Raw genomic sequence first — 18,485 nt, 5'->3', positions numbered from 1 at the left:
TTGAGCCAATGGCATTGAGGAATACACCACCTCAGTCATCAGCTTCATCAATAAGTGCATCGATGACGTCGTCCCCACAGTGACTGTACATACATATCCCAACCAGAAGCCATGGATTACAGGCAACATCCGCATTGAGCTAAAGGCTAGAGCTGCCGCATTCAAGGAGCGGGAGACTAATCCGGACACTTATAAGAAATCCCGCTATGCCCTCAGACGAACCATCAAACAGGCAATCTTAAACCTGTATTGACGCTTTGAATCCTACTACACTACACAGCTCTGACGCTCGTCGGATGTGGCAGGGCTTGAAACTATTACGGACTACAAAGGGACGCCCAGACGCGAGCTGCCCAGTGACGCGAGCCTACCAGACGAGCTAAATGCCTTTTATGCTCGCTTCGAGGCAAGCAACACTGAAGCATGCACGAGAGCACCAGCTGTTCTGGATGGCTGTGTGATAACGCTCTCGGTAGCCGATGTGAAGGAAACTTTTAAACAGGTCAACATTCACAAAGCCGCTGGACCAGACAGATTACCAGGACATGTACTCAAAGCATGCGCAGACCAACTGGCAAGAGTCTTCACTGACATTTTCAACCTCTCCCTGACCGAGTCTGTAATACCTACATGTTTCAAGCAGCCCACCATAGTCCCTGTGCCCAAGGAAGCAAAGGAAACCTGCCTAAATGATTACAGCCCGTGGCACTCACGCTTTGAAAGGCTGGCCATGGCTCACATCAACAGCATCCTCCCGGACACCCTAGACCCACTCCAATTCGCATACCACCCCACCCCAACAGATCCACAGATGATGCAATCTCAATCGCACTCCACACCGCCCTTTCTCACCTGGACAAAAGTAACACCTATTTGAGAACGCTGTTCATCGACTACAGCTCAGCGTTCAACACCATAGTGCCCACGAAGCTCATCACTAAGCTAAGGACCCTGGGACTAAACACCTCCCTCTGCAACTGGATCTAGGACTTCCTGACGGGCCACCCCCAGGTGGTAAGAGTAGGCAACAACATGTCTGCCACGCTGATCCTTGACACTGGAGCCCCTCAGGGGTGTGTACTTAGTCCCCTCCTGTATTCCCTGTTCACCCACGACTGCGTGGCCAAACACGACTCCAACACCATCATTAAGTTTGCTGACGACACAACAGTGCTAGGCCTGTTCACTAACAACGATGAGACGGCCTATAGGTAGGAGGTCAGAGAACTTGCAGTGTTGTGCCAGGACAACAACCTCTCCCTCAATGTGTGCAAGACAAAGGAGCTGATCGTGGACTACAGGAAAAGGCTGAACAGGCCCCCATTAACATCGACGGGGCTGTAGTGGAGCGGGTCGAGAGTTTCTTGGTGTCCACATCAACAAACTATCATGGTCCAAACATACCAAGACAGTCGTGAAGATGGCACGACAAAACCTTTCCCCCCCTCAGGAGACTGAAAAGATTTGGCATGGGTCCCCAGATCCTCAAAGGGGTCTACAGCTGCAACATCGAAAGCATCCTGATAGGTTGCATCACCGCCTAGTATGGTAACTGCTCGGCGTCTGACCGTAAGGCGCTACAGAGGGTAATGCGTACGGCCCAGTACATCACTGGGACCAAGCTTCCTGCCATCCAGGACCTATATAATAGGCGGTATCAGAGGAAAGCCCATACAATTGTGAGACTCCAGTCACCCAAGTTATAGACTTTTCTCTGCTCACGCACGGCAAGCGATCCCGGAGCGCCAGGTATAGGACCAAAAGGCTCCTCAACAGCTTCTACCCCCAAGCCATTAGACTGCTGAACAATTCATAAAAATCGCCACCAGACAATTTACAATGACAAACCCCTCCCCCCTCTTGTACACTGCTGCTACTCACTGTTTTTTTGTTACCTATGCATAGTCACTTCACCCCCAACTACATGTACAGATTACCTCAACTAGCCTGTACCCCAGCACACTGACTCGGTACCGGTGCACCCTGTATATATCCTCGTTATTGTTATTGTGTTACTTTTTATTTTAGCCTACTTGGTAAATATTTTCTTCTTCTTGAACTGCACTGTTGGTTAACCTCTTAGGGCTAGGGGGCAGTATTTACACCGCCGGATAAAAAAGCGTACCCGATTTAATCTGGTTACTACTCCTACCCAGTAACTAGAATATGCATATACTTATTAGATATGGATAGAAAACACCCTAAAGTTTCTAAAACTGTTTCAATGGTGTCTGTGAGTATAACAGAACTCATATGGCAGGCAAAAACCTGAGAGATTCCTTTACAGGAAGTGGCCTGTCTGACCATTTATTGGCTTTCTTTGACATCTCTTTCCAAAACAAAGGATCTCTGCGGTAACGTGACACTTCCCACGGCTCCCATAGGCTCTCAGAGCCCGGGAAAAAGCTGAATGTCGTCATTCCAGCCCCAGGCTGAAACACATTATCGCCTTTTTCATGTGGCCGATCAGGGGACAGTGGGCTTAGGCGCGTGCACTGGTCGCCCCCGTCTTTCTTTTTTTCCCTCTATTTACCGAAACGCAGATTCCCGGTCGAAATATTATCGCTTTTTTACGAGATAAATTGCATAAAAATTGATTTTAAACAGCGGTTGACATGCTTCGAAGTACGGTAATGGAATATTTAGAAATTTTTTGTCACGAAATGCGCCATGCTCGTAACCCTGATTTACCATTTCGGATAGTGTCTAGAACGCACTAACAAAACGCCGCTGTTTGGATATAACGATGGATTATTTGGGACCAAACCAACATTTGTTATTGAAGTAGAAATCCTGGGAATGCATTCTGACGAAGAACAGCAAAGGTAATAACATTTTTGTTATAGTAAATCTGATTTTGGTGAAGGTTAAACTTGCTGGGTGTCTAAATAGCTAGCCCGTGATGGCTGGGCTATGTACTTAGAATATTGCAAAATGTGCTTTCACCAAAAAGCTATTTTAAAATCGGACATATCGAGTGCATAGAGGAGTTCTGTATCTATAATTCTTAAAATAATTGTTATGCTTTTTGTGAACGTTTATCGTGAGTAATTTAGTAAATTGTTAGTAAATTCCCCGGAAGTTTGCGAGGGGTATGCTAGTTCTGATCGTCACATGCTAATGTAAAAAGCTGTTTTTTTATATAAATATGAACTTGATTGAACAAAACATGCATGTATTGTATAACATAATGTCCTAGGGTTGTCATCTGATGAAGATCATCAAAGGTTAGTGCTGCATTTAGCTGTGGTTTGGGTTTATGTGACATTATATGCTAGCTTGAAAAATGGGTGTCTGATTATTTCTGGCTGGGTACTCTGCTGACATAATCTAATGTTTTGCTTTCGTTGTAAAGCCTTTTTGAAATCGGACAGTGTGGTTAGATAAAGGAGAGTCTTGTCTTTAAAATGGTGTAAAATAGTTATATGTTTGAGAAATTGAAGTAATGTGTTTTCTATCCAAAGCCAATAATTATATGCATATTCTAGTTTCTGGGCAGTAGTAATAACCAGATTAAATCGGGTACGTTTTTTATCCGGTCGTGTAAATACTGCCCCCTAGCCCTAACAGGATATACTAGCCGGTGTCAGAGGAAGGCCAAAACATGGTCAAAGAATCCAGTCACTCAAGTCATAGACTGTTCTCTCTGCTACCGCACGCAAGCGGTACCGGAGCGCCAAGTGTAGGTCCAAAAGGCTCCTTGACAGCTTCTACCCCTCCCAAGCAATAAGACTGCTGAACAATTAATGGCCATAGGGACTATTTACATTGACTCTTCCTCCCCCCCCCTTTGTTTTTACACTGCTGCTACTTGCTGTTTATTATCAATGCATAGTCACTTTACAAAATTACATCGACTAACCTGTACCCCCACACATTGACTCGGTACTGGTACCCCCTGTATATAGCCTCCACATTGACTCTGTACCGGTACCCCCTGTATATAGTCTCCACATTGACTCTGTACCGGTACCCCTGTATTTAGTCTCCACATTGACTCTGTACCGGTACCCCTGTATTTAGTCTCCACATTGACTCTGTACTGGTACCCCCTGTATATAACCTCCACATTGACTCGGTACTGGTACCCCCTGTATATAACCTCGTTATTGTTATGTAATTTTCTTGTGTTACTTTTTGATTTTATATATTTTTTTTACATTAGTTTATTTAGTAAATATTTTCTTAACTATTTCTTGAACTACATTGTTGGTTAAGGGCTTGTAAGCATTTCACAGTAAGGTTGTATTCGGCACATGACAAAATGTGATTTGATTTTGATTTGATGCAGGCCTGTAGCAGAGCCTGGGGAGAGGGGCTGTATGTAGGTCTGTAGCAGAACCTGGGGAGAGGGGCTGTATGTAGGTCTGTAGCAGAACCTGGGGAGAGGGGCTGTATGTAGGCCTGTAGCAGAACCTGGGGAGAGGGGCTGTATGTAGGTCTGTAGCAGAACCTGGGGAGAGGGGCTGTATGTAGGCCTGTAGCAGAACCTGGGGAGAGGGGCTGTATGTAGGCCTGTAGCAGAACCTGGGGAGAGGGGCTGTATGCAGGCCTGTAGCAGAGCCTGGGGAGAGGGGCTGTATGTAGGTCTGTAGCAGAACCTGGGGAGAGGGGCTGTATGTAGGTCTGTAGCAGAACCTGGGGAGAGGGGCTGTATGTAGGCCTGTAGCAGAACCTGGGGAGAGGGGCTGTATGTAGGCCTGTAGCAGAACCTGGGGAGAGGGGCTGTATGTAGGCCTGTAGCAGAACCTGGGGAGAGGGGCTGTATGTAGGCCTGTAGCAGAGCCTGGGGAGAGGGGCTGTATGTAGGTCTGTAGCAGAACCTGGGGAGAGGGGCTGTATGTAGGTCTGTAGCAGAACCTGGGGAGAGGCCACTGCCACACACCAGAGCTAAAGAGGGTCTCAGGGTACAGAGGCTCAGTGAGGCAGAGTAAACACTTAAAGTACTTTCTGCTGTGGTTTCCAGTCCTTTCTCCTGAAGCTATCTAAAGCTTACTGATTTCCTTTATGAACAGGAAATCAGTAAAATCTTTGAAATTGTTGCAGGTTGTATTTATACGGCAGATAGCCTAGTGGTTAGAGCGTTGGGCCAGTAACCGAAAGGTCGCTGGATCGAATCCCCGAGCTGACAATCTGTCATAACTGAACAAGGCAGTTAACCCACTGTTCCCCGGTAGGCCATCATTGTAAATAAGAATTTGTTCATAACTGAATTGCCTAGTTAAATAAAAAAGGTAAAATAAAAATACAGAACAAAAATATAAAAACGTAACTACCCCTCCAACTACAGCCATTATAGAACCTTGGCTCTTCGTGAATGCCTCTGCATATCAACGCATGTAATCCACCAACAAATGAACAAGCAGAGTTACCTGTGCGTCCCAGATGGAACCCTATTCCCTATATAGTGCACTACTTTTGACCAGAGCCCTATTGTGGTGCACGAATAGGGAGCCATTTGGGACGCACATCACTAGAAGGCCTTGCTGCACTCCACAGAACACAAACAATAGAGTAGAGTAGAAAATGTTTAACTGAAAAGGGGGTGTGCGCTTTAGAAAGCTAATGAGTGAATGTGTTGTTTTCTTTTGCACTGGTCAGGAGGGCATTGGAATTCATTAGTAACAACACACAGATCTTACGCAATGGAGCATGAAGCAACAGATATGCAGGTTGGTTATCTATCCGTGTGTCTTCACAGGATGGTTAGGTTATATTACCACTATTATACAGTGACAACTGCTTTTAAGCAACCCCTTTGATTCCTACCTGCATTTACCACAACAACAAAAAAAATAGGCCTCTGTTTAAATTAACATTTTAAATCTCGTCAGCATAAAAACTAATTGTTAAGCTTTTATTTTAGACATTTTCAAAAAGGGGAGCGGGACAAAGCTCTTGCATAATTTCTCAAAAGAAAACCTTGGTAGAAATCCATGGGTAAACCGGATATGACAATACCTCATTTTCTCTTAACTTATGGATCTTGGTCATGTGACTTGGAAGTAAAGTGAGTTTAGTAATCATTGAGAATGTTTGGCTCAAGGTTTACTGATCTAGGTTTGGCTCAAGGTTTACTGATCTAGGTTTGGCTCAAGGTTTACTGATCTAGGTTTGGCTCAAGGTTTACTGATCTAGGTTTGGCTCAAGGTTTACTGATCTAGGTTTGGCTCAAGGTTTACTGATCTAGGTTTGGCTCAAGGTTTACTGATCTAGGTTTGGCTCAAGGTTTACTAGACTAGGTTTGGCTCAAGGTTTACTGATCTAGGTTTGGCTCAAGGTTTACTGATCTAGGTTTGGCTCAAGGTTTACTGATCTAGGTTTGGCTCAAGGTTTACTAGACTAGGTTTGGCTCAAGGTTTACTGATCTAGGTTTGGCTCAAGGTTTACTAGACTAGGTTTGGCTCAAGGTTTACTAGACTAGGTTTGGCTCAAGGTTTACTAGACTAGGATTGGCTCAAGGTTTACTAGACTAGGTTTGGCTCAAGGTTTACTAGACTAGGTTTGGCTCAAGGTTTACTGATCTAGGTTTGGCTCAAGGTTTACTGATCTAGGTTTGGCTCAAGGTTTACTGATCTAGGTTTGGCTCAAGGTTTACTGATCTAGGTTTGGCTCAAGGTTTACTGATCTAGGTTTGGCTCAAGGTTTACTGATCTAGGTTTGGCTCAAGGTTTACTAGACTAGGTTTGCGCAATGTCTTTGGAATGTTCTAGAGAATTCAAAAAGGGCAGCAGTGGTAGCCAAACGCACAGAAACACGGCCTAGCTCATGCTCACCTGGCTCCGATAATGTCTTTCTTTGCCAGATCAATGCCTGCCACAACCTTGACACGGAGAACTCGGGTTTCATTCTGCAAAAGAAAAATGAAAAACAAACATTTTATAATAAAAACATCACACAACAGTTGAAATGCTTTGAATGGATAACATTGTTGGCAGCCTGAGTATGTCTTGGCCAATTGGCCTACTTCTAAAAGAAAAAGTAGTGTTAGATAACTGTAGCTGTGCCTGTATTTTTCATCCTATAGCTTGTTATCCATCTGCTTTTTTCTTTATGGTGAGTAAACATGTCGTCAGCGCTTTTATTTCCCTGACTGATCAAAACTAATTTTTCTCCACGCTGTCTCGTCTCTCTTGCAGCAGACATATAGGGAGCAATATGTTTGGAACATCAAATCGCAATATCGAATCACAATACATATTCACCTAGTGTACAAAACATTAGGAACACCTTTCTAAGATTGGGTTGCACCCCCTTTTGCCCTTAGAACTGCCTCAATTTGTCAGGGCATGGACTATACAAGGCGTCGAAAGGGTTCCACAGGGATGCTGGCCCATGTTGACTCCAATGCTTCCGACGGTCATGTCAAGTTGGCTGGATATCCTTTGGGTGGTGGACCATTCTAGATACACACGGGAAACCGTTGAGCGTGAAAAACACAGCAGCATTGCAGTTCTTGACATGCTCAAACTGGTGTGCCTGGCACCTACTACCATACCCCGTTCAAAAGCACTTAAATCTGTTGTCCTGCCCATTCACTCTGAATGGCACACATACACAATCCATGTCTCAATTGCCTTAAGGCTTAAAAATCCTTCTTTAACCTGACTCCTCCCCTTCATCTACACTAATTGAAGTGGATTTAACAAGTGGAGGGATCATAGCTTTCACCTGATCTATGTTATGTAAAAAGCAGGTGTCCTTAATGTTTTGTACATAGTGTAAAATCGTGAGAATCGCAACACATATGGTATCAGCACCTAAGTATTGTGATAATATCGTATCGTGAGGTCCATGACCATTCCCAGCCCTACTTGCTCTTCACTCTCACTGAAGACTTGACTAGGATTATCATGAATTTATATAGCCCATTAGCCTACCCTTTGACCTACAAACATACAGTATCAGTCAAAAGTTTGGACACACCTACTCATTCAAGGGTTTTTCTTTATTTTTTACATTGTAAAATAGTGAAGTCATCAAAACTATGAAATAACACATATGGATTCATGTAGTAACCAAAAGTGTTAAAATCAAAATATATTTGAGATGAGATTCTTCAAAGTAGCCATCCTTTGACTTGACAGCTTTGCGCCCTCTTGGCATTCTCTCAACCAGCTTCACCTGGAATGCTTTTCCAACAGTCTTGAAGGAGTTCCCTACTCCGAACATGCTCTACCCCTATTCGACTGACAGGTTAGTATTTTATCCCACTGTGTGTAAGCAGAGTAAGTGCTCCAATCAGCCGAACCAACCGTGCCAGTCACAAACAAGGCAGTCTTGGAACAAAGGCATAAGAGCTGCAAACCAGGTCAACAGTACCTGTAGTAAGGTGTGGTACTGTAAACTACTTTGAGCAACCTTTCCCACGTACCTTCATCCATGTGTGTCGTCTATCTAAAGTTACCTTACCGGTGAAGAATACATGGCACAGTCCCTGTCCAATCTAGGCCTCTCTCCGCCTCATAATAGGGGTAGGTAGTGTTACAACTAGCTTTCAAACTGAACATGATAGGGTGTCTTGGTCAAATTCTTGCCTATGAGTCTTAATTCAAAGTTTATTGGTGGAGTAAACAGTTTTGCAAATGTTATCGCAGGTGCAGCGAAACGCTTATGTTTCTAGCTACAACAGAGCAGCAATATATAGCACTACAATAACAATACAAACATCATCCAAAAGTTTATAAAATAATTAAGACATAGAATGAGCAGTATCAAACTGAGAAATATCTGAGTCCAGAAAAAAATTATACACTGAGTATACAAAATATTAAGAACACGTGCTCTTTCCATCATAACCTGACCAAGTGAATCCTGATGAAAGCTATGATCCCTTATTGATGTCACCTGTGACATCCACTTCAACCAGCGTAGATGAAGGGGAGGAGTCAGGTTAAAAGAAGGATTTTTAAGCTTTGAGACATGGATTGTGTATTTGTGCCATTCAGAGGGTAAATGGGAAAGACAAAAATACTTAAGTGCCTTTGAACAGGGTATGGTAGTAGGTGCCAGGCGCAGGGGTTTGTGTTAAGAACTGCAACGCTGATGGGTTTTTCACGCTCAACAGTTTCATGTGTATCAACAATGGTACACCACCCAAAGGACATCCAGCCAAATTGACAGAACTGTGTGAAGCACTGGAGTCAACATGGGCCAGCATCTCTGTGGAATACTTGACACCTTGTAGAGTCCATGATCCAACCAATTGAGGCTGTTCTGAGGGCAAAAGATGAAACAAGATTATAATCACGAAACTAGGGAGAAAAAGGAGGTACATTTTTGTGTATATATATATATATATATATATATATATATATATATATATATATATATCTCAAATCAAACTGTCACATGCGCCGAATACAACAAGTGTAAACTTTACCATGAAATGCTTACTTACAAGCCCTTAACCAACAGTGCAGTTCAAGAAGGAAATATTTACAAAGTAGACTAAAATAATAATAATAAAAAGTAACACAATAAGAATAATATAACAGAACAGCGCAAACTGGCTCTAACCAGAATAGAGTGGGAGGCCCCGGTGCGAGAGGATAAGTACTTTGAGGCGTATGTTTTTCAAACTAGACACTCTACAAGTCCTCAACTGGCAGCTTCATTAAATAGTACACGCAAAACACGTCAACAGGCGACTCCGGGATGCTGGCCTTCTAGGCAGAGTTGCAAAGAAAAAGCCATATCTCAGACTGGCCAATAAAAAGAAAAGATTAAGATTGGCAAAAGAACACAGACACTGGACAGAGGAACTCTTCCTAGAAGACCGGCATCTCGGAGTCGCCTCTTCACTGTTGACATTGAGACTGGGGTTTTGCGGGTACTAATTAATGAAGCTGCCAGTTGAGGACTTGTGAGGTGTCTGTTTCTCGAACTAGACACTAATGTACTTGTCCTCTTGCTCAGTCGTGCACCAGGGCCTCACACTCTTTCTATTCTGGTTAGAGCCAGTTTGTGCTGTTCTGTGAAGGGAGGAGTACACAGCGTTGTACGAGATCTTCAGTTTCTTGGCAATTTCTCGCATTTCTCAAAACAAGAATAGACTGATGAGTTTCATTAGAAAAGGTCTTTGTTTATGGCCATTTTGAGCCTGTAATCGAACCCACAAATGCTGATGCTCCAGATACTCAACTAGTCTAAAGAAGGACAGTTTTATTGCATCTTTAATCAGAACAACAGTTTTCAGCTATGCTAACATAATTGCAAAACGGTTTTCTAATGATCAATTAGCCTTTTAAAATGATACACTTGGATTAGCTAACACAACGTACCATTGGAACACAGGAGTGATGGTTGCTGATAATGGGCCGCTGTACACCTATGTAGATATTCCATTAAATAAAATCTGAAAAGCCATTTCCAGCTACAATGATCATTTACAACATTAACAATGTCTACACTGTATTTCTGATCAATTTTGTGTTATTTTAATGGACCAAAAAAATTGCTTTTCTTTCATAAACACACACATACATTATATATATATATATATATATATATATATATATATATATATATATATATATATATATATACACACACATATACACACACACACACACACACACACACACACATACACACATACATACATACACACACACAGTATCATATATATATTTTTTTAAGTGTACAGGCCTCCCGAGTGGTGCAGCGGTCTAAGGCACTGCATCGTCACTCCAGATGCTGGTTTGATCCCAGGCTGTGTCGCAGCCGGCCGCGACCGGGAGGCCCATGAGACGGCGCACAATTGGCCCAGTGTCATCCGTGTTAGGGGAGGGTTTGGCCGGCCTGCTTGTCCTTGTCTCATCTAGCGACTTGTGTGGCAGACCGGGCACAATGCACGCTGACACAATCGCCAAGTGTACAGTGTTTCCACCGACGCATTGGTGCGGCTTGCTTCCTTCCGGGTTAAGAGAGCATTGTGTCAAGAAGTTCACTGGTGAAAGACTGGCCTCGGCTTCTTTAAAGCATTACTTAAATAACTGTTGTTGGCTTCCAGAGGAAATTTAGGAATTTTCCAAGTACAGAAGCTATGCCATCTCCTGGGACCGGATGCTCTCTAAGAATACCTTTGAGGAACGTGTGTGAAATCTGCAAGCTACTTCAGTTGTTAAGACATCAGACTCCCTCTACAATCCCAAAACAGAGAAAACTTGTTTATGATGAGAAATTGGTAGCAAGGTAGCCCAACTTCACCCCATATTTGATACTGATTAATGACATTCAATTGAATAAGAAGTCATTGCTCAACTTGAGATTCTTAAAAATAATTTTTTGGGGTGGATTAATAAATTAGGTTATAGCTAGGTTTCCATCCAATTGGCGACAGATTTTCATATGAATATTCAAACATCTGCATTAAAAACAATACGCCCATATTACCACCTGAATTGTTTCCATCAAATTGACTCTTTGCAGATAAAAGGCTGTGTGTGATGACATAGCGCAAAAAACAAACATTTTGCAGCTCAATTCCCATGCACAGAATTAAAGAAAAGTTATTCAGTACATGGGAGTTCAAATGGTTTCCATTTTCAACTCTACTGATGATTCTTTCACAAAACAAAATGTTGCATTATATAGCGAGTGTGCCCACTGGTATTGTCACATCGCTGTTGGCTAGAGTGCACATCTGTGCGCTGTTGGCTAGAATGCAGGTATAACCTATATGAGATTATAATGGACCAAAAAAAACATTTTTTTTTTTTTTTAACTTGTCTGCCGTCAGCCAAGCATCGATTATCATGTCAACAGAATAAGACCCTCGGTATCTAATGGAAAGGATCACCTTGCACTTTCACCAACCTGTGAAATTCAACATAACTTATTTCATCTGTAGCCTAATAAACAGCATGCTTTCCCCACGAGTCGGAGTGAAGATCACACACACACACACCACATAAATGGCGTGACTCCAAGTTTACTTCCATTTGGATGTTATATCAGTATTTGCGCATCAAAGCGTTTCCACCGCCTTTTCTCACATCATTCATTTTACCGACACAAAAAGATCACACCGTGTGGAACAAACATTATCTGTCTGCATTTATAACCTTTTACCATAACGTTCAGTTTCCATCACAGCTGTCGTGATTATTTTTATACGGTATGTATGACTTCACTCGGATAAAAACTCGGATAAAAACTGTGGAAACGTGATTAGTCATAATTGAAATAGTGTCACCATGAATACACAGTGAATAACAATAAGGAGTAAAAATAACATGGCTATATACAGGATGTAGAAAATAACATGGCGCAGCAGTCTAAGGCACTGCATCTCAGTGCAAGAGGCGTCACTACAGTCCCTGGTTCGAATCCAGGCTGTATCACATCCGGCAGCGTCGTCCGGGTTAAGGTTTGGCCGGGGTAGGCTGTTATTATAAATAAGAATTTGTTCTTGACTGACTAGCTAAATAAAAAAGGTACAATGTTTTTTTAAATTAAATATACAGGAAGTAGAAAATAACATGGCTATATACAGGAAGTACCAGTACTGAGTCTACGTGCAGGGGTAAGAGGCAATAAAATGGCTATATACAGGGAGAAGCAGTGCTGAATCTGTGTGTTGGGTTACGAGCTAATAACATGGTTATATACAGGGAGTACATGTACCAAGTCGATGTGCTGAGGTACAAGGTAATAACATGGCTATATACAGGGAGTACATGTACCCTAGCACATCGACTTGGTACAAGGTAATAACATGGCTATGTACAGGGAGTACATGTACCAAGTCGATGTGCTGGGGTACAAGGTAATAACATGGTACATGTACTCCCTTTTATATAGCCATGTTATTACCTTGTACCCCAGCACATCGACTTGGTACATGTACTCCCTTTTATATAGCCAAGTCGGTGTGCTGGGGTACGAGATAATTGAGGTAGCTACACATACATAAATACATACACAAAAGTATGTGGGCACCCCTTGAAATTAGTGGATTCGGCTATTTCAGCCACACTCGTTGCTGAAAGGTGTATAAAATCGAGCACACAGCCATGCAATCTCCATAGACAAACATTGTCAGTAGAACGGCCTTACTGAAGAGCTCAGTGACTTTCAACGTGGCACCATCACAGGATGCCACCTTTCCAACAAGTCAGCTTGTTAAATTTCTGCCCTGCTAGAGCAGCTCCAGTCAACTGTAAATGCTGTTATTTAGAAGTGGAAATGTCTAGGAGCAACAACGGCTCAGCTGAGAAGTGGTAGGCAACACAAGCTCACAGAACGGGACCGCCAAGTGCTGAAGCGCATCAAAATTGTCTGTCCACAGTTGCAACACTCACTACCGAGTTCCAAACTGCCTCTGGAAGCAACGTTAGCACAAGATCTGTTCGTTGGGAGCTTCATGAAATGGGTTTCCATGGCTAAGCAGCCACACACAAGTCTAAGATCACCATGTGCAATAGTAAGCGTTGTATGGAGAGGTGTAAGAAAGCTACCTGCCCGAATGCATAGTGCCAGCTGTAAAGTTTGGTGGAGGAGGAATAATGGTCTGGAGCTGGTTTTCATGGTTCGGGCTAGGCCCTTTAGTTCCAGTGAAGGGAAATCTTAATGCTACAGCATACAATGACATTCTAGACGATTCTGTGCTTCCAATTTTGTGGCAACAGTTTGGGGAAGGCCCTTTCCTGTTTCAGCATGACAATGCCCCCGTGCACAAAGTGAGGCCCATACAGAAATGGTTTGTCGAGATCGGTGTGGAAGAACTTGACTGGCCTGCACAGAGCCCTGACCTCAACCCCATCAAACACCTTTGGGATGAATTGGAACGCCGACTGCGAGCCAGACCTAATCACCCAACATCATTGCCCGACCTCACTAATGCTCGAAGCTGAACAGAAGCAAGTCCCAGCAGCATGTTCCAACATCTAGTGGAAAGCCTTCCCAGCAGAGTGGAGGCTGTTACAGCAGCAAAGGGTGGGGACAAACTCCATATTAATGTCCATGATTTTAGAATGAGATGTTTGACAAGTAGGTGTCCACATACTTTTTGTCATGTAGTGTACAGTGCAGTCGGGAAGTATTCAGACCCCTATTTTTTTTGGGCCACTTTATGTTACGTTACTGCCTTATTCTAAAATGTTTTTCCTCAATCTACACACAACACCCCATAATGACAAAACGAAAAAAGGTTTGTAGTCTGGGTAGCCATTTGATTAGCTATTTAGCAGTCTGATGGCTTGGGGGTAGAAGCTGTTCAGGGTCCTGTTGGTTCCAGACTTTGTGCACTGGTACCACCTGCCTGGTAGTAGCAGATAGAACAGTCTATGACTTGGGTGGCTGAAGTCTGACATTTTTTGGGGCCTTCCTCTGACACCGCCAGCTATAGAGGTCCTGGATGGCAGTGAGCTCGGCCCCAGTGATGTACTGGGCCATAATCGCACCCCTCTGTAGCGCCTTGTGCCTTTCAGTTGCTGTACCAAGCGGTGATGCAGCCAGTCAAGATGCTCTCGATGGTGCAGCTGTATAACTTTTTGAGGATATGAGGGTCCATGCCAAATCTTTTCAGCCTCCTGAGTAAGAAGAGGCTCCGTCATGCCCTACAGTTGTGTGTGTGGGGACCATGTTAATTCCTTAGGTTATGTCGACCCGCTCCACTACAGCCCCATCGATGTCGATGGGTGTGTGCCTGCCCTCCATTTCCTGTAGTCCACGATCAGCTCCTTTGCCTTGCTGACGTTGATCAGGTTATGTTAGGTTATTGTTGGAGTAGTGTCGGAGCTGGAGGGCTTCTCCCTCTATTCTAGGAGTACCTAAATGCCCCAGGACAGGACATATTTATGTTGTTGTAAGAGTTAGGCCTAGTCAACACTGTGTCCTGGCCCAATTTTCATCCTCACCTTTCAAAATGAACAGCCTGGTTTAATACAATCATTCATTGCATTAGCTATGTCAAACAGATTACCTACTCAAGTTGTCGTTCAACATTAATGTTCTCATTCTCTATTAACTTACCTGGTTACAGTTTTTTTTTAAACTACAGGTAAATAAATGTAACTTCATTTGATAAACAAATAGGCCTAATGCACAACTGTGTTTTTAGTCCGCCCGAATCCTTTTCTGTACCGATTCTGGAAGAGAAAAAACAAAATCACCCCCCAGCTCTGTAGCATGAGTCTCTTCAGGAAGGAAAGGAGCCACCCCAGCCAGCCAGCCTGCCAGCCACCCCAGCCAGCCTGCCTGCCAGCCACCCCAGCCAGCCTGCCTGACACCCCAGCCAGCCTGCCAGCCACCCCAGCCAGCCTGCCTGACACCCCAGCCAGCCTGCCTGACACCCCAGCCACCCTGCCTGCCAGCCACCCCAGCCAGCCTGACACCCCAGCCAGCCTGCCTGCCAGCCACCCCAGCCAGCCTGCCTGCCAGCCACCCCAGCCAGCCTGCCTGCCAGCCACCCCAGCCAGCCTGCCTGCCAGCCACCCCAGCCAGCCTGCCTGCCAGCCACCCCAGCCAGCCAGCCTGCCTGCCACCCCAGCCACCCTGCCTGCCAGCCACCCCAGCCAGCCTGCCAGTGTGTCTGCCTGCCACCGCAGCCACCCTGCCACCCAGCCTGCCACCCCAGCCAGCCTACCACCCCAGCCAGCCAGCCAGCCTGCCTACCACCCCAGCCAGCCAGCCTGCCTACCACCCTTCCTGCCACCCCAGCCAGCCTGCCAGCCTGCCTACCACCCTTCCTGCCACCCCAGCCAGCCTGCCAGCCAGCCTGCCTGCCTGCCACCCCAGCCAGCCAGCCAGCCTGCCTACCACCCCAGCCAGCCAGCCTGCCTACCACCCCAGCCAGCCAGCCAGCCTGCCTACCACCCCAGCCAGCCAGCCTGCCTACCACCCCAGCCAGCCAGCCTGCCTACCACCCTTCCTGCCACCCCAGCCAGCCTGCCACCCCAGCCAGCCAGCCAGCCTGCCTGCCACCCCAGCCTGCCTGCCACCCCAGCCAGCCTGCCACCCCAGCCCAGCCAGCCAGCCTGCCTGCCACCCCAGCCAGCCTGCCTGCCACCCCAGCCAGCCTGCCTGACACCCCAGCCAGCCTGCCTGACACCCCAGCCAGCCTGCCTGACACCCCAGCCAGCCTGCCTGACACCCCAGCCAGCCTGCCTGACACCCCAGCCAGCCTGCCTGACACCCCAGCCAGCCTGCCTGACACCCCAGCCAGCCTGCCTGACACCCCAGCCAGCCTGCCTGCCACCCCAGCCCAGCCAGCCAGCCTGCCTGACACCCCAGCCAGCCTGCCTGACACCCCAGCCGTCTCCCATACACTTTAGTCTCTTTTATTTTTTTTTATTTTTTTTAACTACAATGGAAGTTGTGATGCCAAACGGCTAAACAAAATCAATGACACTCTGTGAGCTAATGTTTACACCGTCATATACATAATAGCTGAAAACAAACCATGTCACTAATTATGATAAGTGCTAGCAATGGGTGGGGGTGGGAATGGGAATGTGGGGGACAATAAGCTTGTAACAGCCCAGGCGGCTTACCCAGCTGTTCCAAGTAGCCCTATGTGAGGAATGAATAATTATGCCCACCTTTTCCTGAAGACTGTCATGACTCCAAATACTTAAGAGTCTCCCTGGTACCAGGGTTCTGAATTCCGACACAGTCAGTCACACCACTTACTGTTTCGATGCGCACAAATAATGAATTCCATTATTAGCAGCAACTGTGACCTATAGCCTTATTGTGCATAGAATATTAATGAAATGCCTATAAGCCCTAGACACTAAAACTTTCATGCACATTGAGAAAGTATTCGCCCCCAACACTGGCATTGCTTACACAGAGAAAGGCAGTGAAGGAACTCCTCGTCCTCTGCTCTTCATCTCTAAAGGAATGTTACGAGAATAGCAGGCAGATTGAAACAAAGCGTTGCTGTTTTTAGCGGTTTAAAACTGGGTCGTCCCAAAAGTGCTGCCTCTGGAAACCATTTACTGCAGAGGTGTTTTAATTACAGTATGAGGCCAGATAATTTTAACTACATCCTCAATGTTTAATTGGTGTCCAACTTCATGGGAGTGTAATGTTGAAATCAAGGGCATGTAGCCTAGGTTACACACACACACAAGAAGTGTTAAGTTACTGCCATTAGAATCTACTTGGGAGTGAAATCACTTGTCAATGGTCAACATAATGTCCTTTATAATGGTCATTGAAGACAGTCAGATTCAGCCCTTGATCATGACTCAATTCCATTACATCACACATAAGAGTCATTTGGACGAAGGCGTATTCTGTACAGGGCTTTGTTAAAGAACTCAAGCTGAACATTAACACGCATCGCTTGCGGTACGGCTTTGGAAGCATAAGGACCTTATCTTTCATATGAGCGACAAATAATAACAAACATGTTATATTGATATACACATTTATAGGGTTAGAGCTCAGATGGTTTTTTTGTGTTTTTTAATTGGATTTCAAATTAGACGTTAACGTTACATTGATTGACAGACACTGTAGCTAACAGTAGTGATTGTCACTAACGTCAGTTAGGTAACCTTAACTAGTAAAAATGCCATAACTAGCTAGTTAATGTTTATCTTAGCCAAATTGTGTTTAACTGTCGGCTGCAACTTAAAACCATGTACAGTGACTGTATATGTTTCTGTAGGAAAAACGTGCGATTGAGTAAGAAAGCGTAACGTTAACACAGTGCAGGGCTACTCAAATAGTTTTTTTTTTTTAATCTAAATAACGTTAACGTTAGTTCATCTTATCCAGCTAACGTTACGTACATACCTCAAATTGGAATAAGTATTGTCGAGGAAACTAGCTAGCTAGCTAGCTAGCTATCATAACAGCTGAGCAACTGGCCTCCACTAGCTACTAAAGATGGCTAACATTCCTGTTGGAGCGGAACGACACATTGTAACGTTAGCTAGCTTGGACATCGTTAGTTCGCCATACAGATAGTTTACTAAAACACTACACATCGAGATATGAGATATTCACTTACTTCATCTTCGGAGAGGCCATGTATGGGTTCAAAATTCGTAGCCATATAGCCTGAGGAGCTAACACAAAAAAACACACAGCTAGCTGGCTAGCCTGAACAATAGCAAAGTGTCCCCTCCTCAATGAATGTGTGGGTTCCTCTGTTGATAGATCGAATCCTTCATTGGCACAAGCAAATAATGCCGTTTTTTTTTTGTAATCCTCTCCAGTGTGATGTTATGTTTGGTCAAAAATAATAAATGTGGAAAGGGGGCCACTAACATTACAGTATTTCGGTTTTGGTTGAGAATTCAGAGACTCCAGTTGCTTCTTCCAGTTCAACTCAAAGCTAATATCCTTCGGTTTGTCCAAAAACGTTGGTGACAGCTGACTTCGAGTGAGTAAAGACAAATTAAGCCAACCACACGGGTTATAGAACTACTGAAAAAGCAAACTGGCCAATAAAAAAAAGGTGCTAGGGCGTCTTAAAACTGTCTTATTGTTTCAGGTTGTGCAGGTTCCTGAAACGTTGCTTT

The 18,485-nt window shown here is 44.6% G+C and overlaps 1 protein-coding gene across 6 annotated transcripts in view; it reads right to left on the bottom strand.

The window, feature by feature from the left end:
• nedd4l (NEDD4 like E3 ubiquitin protein ligase) overlaps window positions 1-18,485 on the bottom strand; it is a 120,629-nt gene extending 102,144 nt beyond the window's left edge. For 5 of the 6 annotated variants that reach the window (XM_045692598.1, XM_045692599.1, XM_045692600.1 and 2 more), the window contains exons 1-2: window positions 17,972-18,485; window positions 6,777-6,850 (exon numbers count right to left, since the gene is read on the bottom strand). In XM_045692598.1, the coding sequence (XP_045548554.1) occupies window positions 6,777-6,850; window positions 17,972-18,016 (119 nt within the window). In that variant the 5' untranslated portion in view covers window positions 18,017-18,485. The remainder of the gene's footprint in view (window positions 1-6,776; window positions 6,851-17,971) is intronic. The other variant, XM_014138866.2, reaches the window with a different exon arrangement.

Source organism: Salmo salar, chromosome ssa13 (assembly GCF_905237065.1).
Source record: "Salmo salar chromosome ssa13, Ssal_v3.1, whole genome shotgun sequence".
Taxonomy (NCBI): Eukaryota; Metazoa; Chordata; class Actinopteri; order Salmoniformes; family Salmonidae; genus Salmo; species Salmo salar.
This window is presented reverse-complemented; position numbering and strand designations above follow the sequence as displayed.